The sequence below is a fragment of the Anolis carolinensis genome, chromosome 3 (assembly GCF_035594765.1).
Source record: "Anolis carolinensis isolate JA03-04 chromosome 3, rAnoCar3.1.pri, whole genome shotgun sequence".
Lineage (NCBI taxonomy): Eukaryota > Metazoa > Chordata > Lepidosauria > Squamata > Dactyloidae > Anolis > Anolis carolinensis.
Genome location: NC_085843.1, coordinates 25373595 through 25383186, shown reverse-complemented (window position 1 = coordinate 25383186; position 9592 = coordinate 25373595). Strand labels below are relative to the sequence as shown.

The window sequence follows — 9592 nt, the reverse complement described above, 5'->3', positions numbered from 1 at the left end:
GACTGCGAACCTGTGTCTTCAGGGGGAGTGCGACCCCGTCCAGCACAGGCTGTAATCCTATTCCCTGTTCAGCCTTGTGACTGACCAGGAAGACCTCTGTCTTGTCTGGATTCAGTTTCAATTTGTTTGCCCTCATCCAGTCCGACACAGTGGCCAGACACCGGTTCAGGACCTGGACAGCCTCCATAGTGACAGGTGGAAAGGAGTGACAGAGCTGGACATCATCTGCGTACAGATGACACTTCACCCCGAAACTCCGGATGATCTCTCCCAGCGACTTCATGTAAATGTTAAACAACATGGGTGTGATGCCTCATGGGCCTTGTAGTCCTGTGCCTAGTGTCATTGTGACAGATGAGGATGAAAACATGGGGTTTTCTCCGGATCAACAGCCAGAGCCAGAGTTTTTCCAGCTGCCTGAAGTTCTTGTCCAAGAACCAATTAAAACTGACCTTGATCAACGCTCACCTCCCTTTGCTAGAAAGCAATCTTTCTTGGCAGATAGGGGAGCGAGAGAGAGAATTCGGAGGAGTGCCCAAATTGCTGCCAAGCAAGACTGATTAGCCATGTTTCCCCTGGGAAAATCCAGGGAGTCTTACACCTGCAAGCTGGGTTTTCGTTCCCTGTTCTCTAGGGAAAGAGAACGCTGGACGCCCATTTGGCGGGAAACGAGACCCAGATAAAAGTATCAAGCTCTGTTGATTCTTTGCGGAGACAACAGCTCAGCTTCGAGAGTGAATTCCATGTTTCCAGCCTAGTGCGGACTTCGCTAAGTTCGCAATCCAGTTTCCTTGCCTCGCCTATCCAAGTATCCAAGAATTGCCTTGCTTTATTCTTAGCCACGGATTATGCTCCTTGAATCAAGTTTTGGACTGCCTGCCTTGTTTTGAACCACGGACCTTGTTTCCTAGATTCAAGCCTTGTTCTCAGCTTCCCTGCGGATTTACCTTGTGCCTTGAAAGACTTTGGACCATTCCCCACACTATTGCTTGGCATTAGTGTGTGTTTCGGTTGGATTTTACCCTTGAACTCTAATATCATTTATTTGACAAACTATTTCTGGACTATTTTAGGCTTCCTTTGAAAGGTCTGTTTCTGGACTATATTCTCTACTTGTTTTTATCCTCCTTATATATTTCCTTAATAAAGATATTAGATAGTTTTATTGGCCTCCGTGTTGGGTTCTTGGTGCTCCGCTGCCCTGGTGCGTGACAGTTTGTCTCCGCCACCCAAAGCACCAAGCAACCTAGGCCAATATGTCGGTGACACCAGGAGCCGGAGCAGGACGAGTTTAACCGGATCCGAGACAAGATCCGGGAGCAAGAAGGAGAGATTCGGGGCCTGAAGGAACGAGGAGCCCGTCTCCCAGCTTTGGCGTTGCCAAACAAGTTCTTGTCCAAGTCTACATAGGGACCACCAAACGCAGCGCCCAAACAAGAGTCAAAGAACATGAAAGGCACTGCAGACTAATTCAACCAGAGAAATCAGCCATAGCAGAGCATTTGATGAACCAGCCTGGACACAGAATACTATTTGAGAACACAAAAATGCTGGACCATTCTAACAACTATCATGTCAGACTACACAGAGAAGCCATTGAAATCCACAAGCATGTGGACAACTTCAACAGAAAGGAAGAAACCATGAAAATGAACAAAATCTGGCTACCAGTATTAAAAAACTCAAGAATCAGAACAGTAAATAAAAAGCAAAACTCTGAAAACAGAGGATTTCCAGACATGAATCAACCTAGGGCAGTTAACGACTCTAAACAAAGGATGCCCCAGAGGCAGGAAGAAGACAGCAGATAAGCTTTTCAATGCTAATTAAAGTGATTAACTACACACATTCACACTGACCTCTCTCACCCTAGACTTTCCACAGATATATATTTACCTCTTTGCTTAGTTTTCTCCATACCTCACAACCTCTGAGGATGCCTGCCATAGATGTGGGCGAAACGTCAGGAGAGAATGCTTCTGGAACATGGCCACACAGCCCGAAAGACACACAACAACCCTGTGATCCTGGCCATGAAAGCCTTCGACAACACAGTTTAAAGTTTGTCCCCATCTTTTCTGCAAGAAAGAAAGAAATATGTCCCAATCTTTTAAAGAAATTGTCAAGAATTTCTCTTGGATCAACATTGTCAGTTTATCCATCTCAACTATTTCACACATCTTCATAAGCTATTCATCTTGTGTTGGGATAGCTAATTCCTTCCATCTCTGATTATATAATCATATCATATATAATCATAATCTTCCATGTTCCCTCTTTAGTTGATCCCAAATAAAATATTTTTTAAAACATCATATGCATTTGGGTTGAATATTTCTGGGCCTTTTAGTAAGACCACCACATACCATATATGTCCTGACATTTTTCTCATATTTCCATCATTTACAAGGACTGCCTTTATATATCTTAGAAATCCCGTAGGATAAATGCAGTCAGACACAATTGTAAGTATCCTGGCTTGATACTATGGGATGATGTGGCATGTGCAGTTTTTGCACAGAAAGTTAATGCCCTTGTAAAACTTCAATTCTTCTAAGTCTGCTCCTTTAAGTAATCAAGAAACAGAGCATGGAAGCTGCTGACGTGGTGACACCCACACTTGATCCTCTGGTCTTCTTCATAGCCTTGCCCACTCTGACACCCAGTGTTCCCTCAGCTTCCCTCTTATTCCAGTGATAGGAACACAGACAGCTAATGTAAGTAATATAGCAGCTCCTTTCTCAGTAGATGTGATGGTGAAATTAGAAGTTCCTGATATCTACATTTAAAAGAGCACTACGGAAATCTACATTTTCCCTTTTAATGGTTTTATGTCATTAGCGGAGCCCCTGGTTGTGCAGTGGCCAGGCATGTAGCCGGGGGGGGGGGGGGGGTTCTTGAGGGGTTTCAGTCCCCCCCCCCAAATTCTCAGGGTGGTCCGTGAGAAGGCCTTACATTTATTATTTAAACTGTTATGTTTATTCATATCATGACCTGATCACCATGCTCAATATATCCCATATGCATGGGGGGTATTTGGGATAATGATACAAAAGGTTTGCTAGAGTAGATCCTCTGTCACTCAGGCTCAGCCTCCCCCCCCCCCCCCCACAAAACCAAAATCCTGACTATGGGCCTGGCAGTGGGCTAAACCTTTGAGCTGGTAGGACTGATAACTTGAAGGCTGGGTTGCTGACCTGAAGCTTGCCAGTTCGAATCCAACCCAGAGAGAGCACAGATGAGCTCCCTCTATCAGCTCCAGCGCCATGCGGGGACATTAGAGAAGCATCCCACAAGGATGGTAAAAAATCAACAACATCTGGGCATCCCCTGTGCAACATCCTTGCAGACGGCCATTTCTCTTACATCAGAAATGACTTGCAGTTTCTCAAATCACTCCTGACATGAAAAATATCATTAGCAACTTCTGTAGAACAGAACAGTTTTTATACCTGACTTTGATTGTCCAGAGAGTATAAAACGCACATATTGTTCATTTCAGCTCATGCAGAGTCAAATCCGAGGAGACAGGTGTTCTGTTTAAAAGAAGGAAACATGCTAGACTACATGTGACATGGATAGCATGCCATAGGCTCACCAAGACTTGATCTTACTATAGCTCTCATTTCTTCTAAAGCCACTTTGTGGCTGCCTCAACTACTTTGCTCCTCACCCTACTTTGCTATATTTATTTCCCTTTGACAGATGCATTTTTAAATTGTGGTTAATTTTGCTGTTTCAACAGAAACATTTGTTTGTGTGTGTTTAATATTACAACCATTGCTGGTTTTAGTTACATCTTATTCACATCATGTTCTGAGCTATTTTGAGTTCTACTTTCGCAGGAAGGTGACAAATAAATAAATAGTTTTATTGTGTTGCATCTAGAGCAGGCTTCCAGCCATGGATCTCCGAGTCAGTACTCTCTTTGTGATGCTTACCTATTGCTTCTGGTATGGAGATGCTCGAAATTATGATCAGACTCTCACTGTGGCAAATGGAGGTGGATGGGGTGAATGGGCTCAACCAGCATTATGTAAGGAAGGATATGTAAAGGGATTCGCCTTGAAGGTAAGGCTATTTTGTACTCTTCTTTTCAGACACCTTGATAATGAACAGTTGCCCAAAGTCTCAAAAAATAGTTTGGCTTAAAAAAAAAAAAGAAAGTGGAGAAATATCCTGTATCAGTTATACTTATTTAGATATAGCAAAGTAAACTCTTTTGGCTTGGATCATACAAGTCTGATGGAAATGTCATTTATCTGTGTTCCAACTACTGGGAAAATTACTTTCTTTGTTTTTATTCCCTTGATAGCAAAGCGCTTCAGCACAAAAGGTGTCTACAATGAGCTTCTTGTTCTGTGCAGCCAGGCAAGATTTGGGATTCACTGCAGAGCATTAAATGACTTATTTAGGACTGTATCCTAACTTTGTTTGATGTGCTTTGTCATCCTTTACCTGTGCTGCAGCACACTTTGGAAGTGTGTGTTGGTTAGCTGCTGCAATTTGAAGCTAATTTCAGCCTGCATTCAGCCTGCATTATATTGTCTGTTTAGATGAGCCCATGGTTTTCAGATAGTTCAGACCTAAGTATTAAAGAACGTTATAAGTTATGACCAGCACTCTGACTTCTGATTGGAAATGAATTAGTAGCCATGGAAACTTTTAACAAGTTTCCATTATATGCCTCCTTGAGACACATTGGTTATTATATTTCAGAGGCTGGATGGCCATCGGTCAGGGGTGCTATGAATGGGATTTTCCTGCTTCTTAGCCGGGGGTTGGACTGGATGGCCCATGAGGTCTCTTCCAACTCTATGATTCTATGATTCTACCAGTCAGTTCAGCCTTAATGCTAAGGCATGTCTATGTTGGGGGTTTTTTTGGCAAGGGGAATGCTAATAAAAATGTGTTAACACAAATATACCCTGTTTTCCCCAAAATAAGACTTTCCTTGAAAATAACCCCTGGCATGATTTTTGAGGTTGCTCAAAATATAAGTCCTACTTGCACTGGGACAAAAAGAGCACCATGTTGTTTTTAAGAAACCATACTGCAGCAAATCAAAAATGAGTTTGAGTAGACACTGGCATTTACATAGCTCAAACAGTGTGCATTTATTTTATGTCTTCTGGATTTCAGATATTTGGGTGGAACATAAATGTCTTGGCATGTGAAAGCACTTCTTTGGGCGTGAGACCCGGTGAATTCTGATTGAAATTTTCATAATGTGAAAGTGCAACATTAATAACCCAGTTCATGAATACTAAAGTAGCTGCATTCACAACATCTTAATTACACTCTTGTTTTTCTGTTTCCACAACAGGTAGAGTCCTATCAAGGTAGTCTGGCATGGAATGATGATACAGGCTTGAACGGCATCCGTCTCTACTGCGATAATGATGAGACAGTAACGTCCAAGATTGGAGAGTGGGTATCTCTTTCTCATTCTTGTACTCCTTTTTCCACTCATTTTTCTCCTTATCCTCTGTTTCTTCTCTTTCTTTCTTTCTTTCTTTCTTTCTTTCTTTCTTTCTTTCTTTCTTTCTTTCTTTCTTCTTTCTTTCTTTCTTTCTTTCTCTTTCTCTCTCTCTCTCTCTCTTTCTTTTCTTGCCATTTGCAATTCCATGTTTTGAGAAAAGCAGACAACACACAAAGCAGATAAGAAAAAAATAATTATTTAAATGTTAGCATCCATCAAGTCTGTTGTGCACCACATTTTTCAGAATCAAGCCTGAAAGCATTTACTGCATGGTCTAAAGAGAATTATTATTATTATTATTATTATTATTATTATTATTATTATTATGCTTTTATCAAGACCCAAGACAGCTCACAACCTAAAAACAATAAAATTTAAAATTAGTACAGTCTAAATATTGAAAGAGATTGTTTAAAGATAATTATTTCAATTTTTCATAAGAGCTTTTGTAGGCAATGCTGCTACTATCTCCTGAGAGGATAGGAGAAATGATTTCCTTGAAATAATTAAGCTAAAGTCAGATGTTGCTGTCTGGCCGAGGTGTTTAGTAATATCTTCTGTGATATTCCTGTGGACAGCCTGGTAAAATGTGGTCTAGATCAGAACGTCTTAAGCCTGACTAATTTGACCCTGAGTATGTAATTATATAAAATAGGAAACCCAAACATTTACTGGTAACCAATCAGCATTCAGAAGGTTTGCTGGACAGGTTGATTTTCCTTTTTACATGAAGTACATCTGAGTTTTCTGTGTACAACTCTAAACACTGCACAACAGATTTGTGCCAATGTTTAAAACAGCCTCTAGGTGGCATTCAGAAAACTGTTGCCAAATCTTTGGGATCCAGCATTGAGCTAAGGGGACTCCATTTGAGACTGGAATCCAAAGTTTAAGAAAGAGTGGTCTAGATGATGCTATTCTCAAAGTGTGTTTTTTTAATTGGCTGATGGGCAGCAACATAACCTACAAGGGGTTCCTTGTAATTACAGAAAGACGTTGCAGTGGGAATACCATAGTGTTTTATCCTGGGATTGATGTTTCTCATCATCTTTAAAAAGAATGTTGATGCAGGAGTAACATCTGCAGAAGCAGCTGATACATAGAAGACAGAATCACCACAACATAAAGACCGTTACTAACAGATTTAATTTAAACAGAAATGTAGATAAGGTTCTATGTTAAGGCAGGAAAAAAGTCAGAGGCACAAAATTTGCTGTTCTGACAGCTGACACCTAGCTTCAAAGATGTCTTTGTAGGTAGCTAAAAGTCTTAAGGTGTATCTGCACTGTAGAATTAATGCAGTTTGACATCACTTTAACTGCCATGGATGAATGCTATGAAATCCTGGGAATTGTTATTTAGGGAGGCCCCAGAAGTCAGTAGCAGCAAAATTTAGACTATAGCTGTCATGGTTCTGTAGAATTGAGCCAGGGCAGTTAAAGTGTAGTCAAAGTGCATTAAATCTTCAGTGTAGATGTGTCCTTAGTTAACCACAACCTAAAACACAATGTTAGTTAAAATATTTTACTGCATGTATTGCCCAATTCTCTTGCTTGTGATCTTGTGTTAATTGTCCACTGTTAACAGAAGTTACTTTAATGCGCTCTGCCTGCTTTTTGAAATGTATATTGCATGTCTGTTTTTTAAATTTTTCTCAGGGCATGACTATTATAATCTTTGTTGGCAGATGGGGATCATGGAGAAAACCTGAATATTGCCCTAAAGGGCACCTGACTTCCTTCTCATTGCAAGTGGAACCTAGTCAAGGTGCTATATATGATGATACTGCAGCAAACAACATCAAATTCGTCTGCAATGAAGGGTTTGTTTTGACAGGCGAGGCACATGATTGGGGGAAATTTGGTTTTTGGAGTGAACCGTGCTCTTCCGGCGCCATATGTGGGCTTCAGACAAAGATAGAGGACTCACAGGGTTCTGGTGATGATACCGCACTGAATGATGTAAGGTTCTTCTGCTGTAAATGAAACCTAGACTTCCAGCACATCTAAAGCATGCTAGCATGAAGCTTATTAACCATTAAATCCTAAGTAAACTCTTTTGTGTTGCTTTTTGAATGATAGTCTCTTACTTTGAATAATATGCCTCTGGATAGAAGATCATTGAAAGGAGAGCATCCGGTGATCCAAAAATTAAGAGGTTGATAATAGCTTATTAAAGGCAGAATTCCTTTTTTATGTTGGCCAATAAACAATTTAATGATCAATTAAACAATATTCAAACATTTACTGGTAACTAATCAGCATTCTCAAGGCTTGCTGGACAGGCTTATTTTTGTTCCTGGGTTATAAATGTCATTTCCTAATCGGTTCTATAACAAAAATATGGAAAAGGTTTATTAAACTGCAAAAACCTCCTTTTTGCAGGACATCCTACAGCACATTTTTCTGTAGTTTTTCAATCTATATCTCATACTAGCTATGCCCGGCCACGCGTTGCTGTGGCGAAGCCTGGTGATATGGGAAATAAAGTATTGAGCAATTGGTGGTAGTTGGTATATGTCATTTCCAAAAGGTTGTGAATATGCAGTATTTGTGGTTATTCCTTTTTTTTGTCGTTTGTTTCTTGTGTGGAATTCATCTGTTTTGAGAGTGTTGTTCTTTACGTCTTGATGTGGAGGAGTGTGGTGGTGTTGAAAATAAAGTAATGAGGAAGTCGTGGTATATGTGTTATGGTTGTATATATGTAGAAAATGGATAAGATTGTGTGTGATCTTGAAGTCACATCATGTCTAGTGAACTTCCAGTAAGTCCATTAGTAAAGTCTGAAGGAAGTACGGTTTGATGGTGTAAGGGTATTGAATGGTATTAAAAGTGGTCAAGAAAGGTTTAGCTTAGGTAGGAAGGAGCGAGGGTTGAAAGGTGAAAGGATATTCAATTGTATTTAAGCTGGGTAACAAAGGGTTGCCCTTGGTAGGAAGTAGTCATATGTTGTACGTTGAGCATCTGTTGTACATTGTATCCATATACAAATGTGTGTATATGTATATAGATTCTGTTTCTCATATAGAAATAATCTGAAGTTGCCTATATATATTCCATATATGTATGTATCCCACACCTATATATGGTGTATGGTGAGTATGGGTTATCCATATATACCAGTGTGTGTGTGTGTGTGTGTGTGTATACAACCTGCTGTATTATATTATATTATTGTTATTGTTATTATTATTATTGTTATTATTATTATTATTATTATTATTATTATTATTATTATTATTATATTCCAAAGGTTTATTATTATGATTTAATATTATTATTATATTTGAAAGGTTTATTTTCATTATTACTATGTAATATTATTATATTTAAAAGGTTTATTATTATTATGTAATATTATTATTATATTCCAAAGGTTTATTATTATTATTGTTATTATTATTATTATTATTATTATTATTATTATTCCTCCCAAGAAAGGATTCCCCTAAGTAGGAAGCAGGCAGGGTTTGAAGTTGTAAGGTCATTCAATGGTAATTAATCTGATGAGATTTGGTTTGAAGATCCAATGATGGTTAAGTGTTATTATTATTATTATTATTATTATTATTATTATTATTATTATTATTATAGTATGGAGTATTAAAAAGCCTTATTATTATGATAGCATTATAATATTATGGGGTATTTAAAAGCCACCCCTTATACACAATAGAGAGAACAGAATGGCAGAGAAAAGAAACTTTGCACATCCTCAGAGGTTCGCTTTTTGGAAACTGTTGGGAGAAAAACAGGAGGAAAGTATATTGCCTATTTATTGACTGATTAATGTATTGTTTTATGATTGTTATTTAATATCGATTGGAGTGAAGTCACTTGAGCCACGAGGTGCTGGTTTTGTATAACCCAAGGTTGTCTGTTGTATAACCAAAGGAGGAAGAATTGAAGTTTTCCAGTAGCTAAGGAAACGTTGCAAACTCTCCCTGCCATTGGGGAAGAGGCATGTCAGAGCATGATGGGAACTGTAGTTTCCCCAGAATAGAGGCTGGCTCTTAAAGGAGCCTTTGAGATTCACAGCAGTTGAGAACATTTGAAAGTTTTGGAAAGGAGTACTAAAAGGAAGACAGTAAGGCAGAAGGAAGGGAGAGAG

General features: G+C 39.1%; 1 protein-coding gene across 2 annotated transcripts; it reads left to right on the top strand.

Annotated features, from left to right (window-relative positions):
- The first annotated feature begins 2622 nt into the window (after positions 1-2622).
- Positions 2623-7538, top strand: LOC134297355 (vitelline membrane outer layer protein 1-like). 2 transcript variants are annotated; one of them, XM_062974587.1, is made up of 4 exons: positions 2623-2717; positions 3889-4071; positions 5327-5430; positions 7170-7538. In XM_062974587.1, the coding sequence occupies exons 2-4, from the start codon at positions 3904-3906 to the stop codon at positions 7465-7467; spliced, it is 570 nt and encodes a 189-aa protein (XP_062830657.1). In that variant the 5' UTR covers positions 2623-2717; positions 3889-3903; the 3' UTR covers positions 7468-7538. The 2 variants fall into 2 exon arrangements, with proteins under 2 accessions (XP_062830657.1, XP_062830659.1); XM_062974589.1 differs by having other exon boundaries at positions 2670-2717; positions 3894-4071.
- Positions 7539-9592: the final 2054 nt, after the last annotated feature.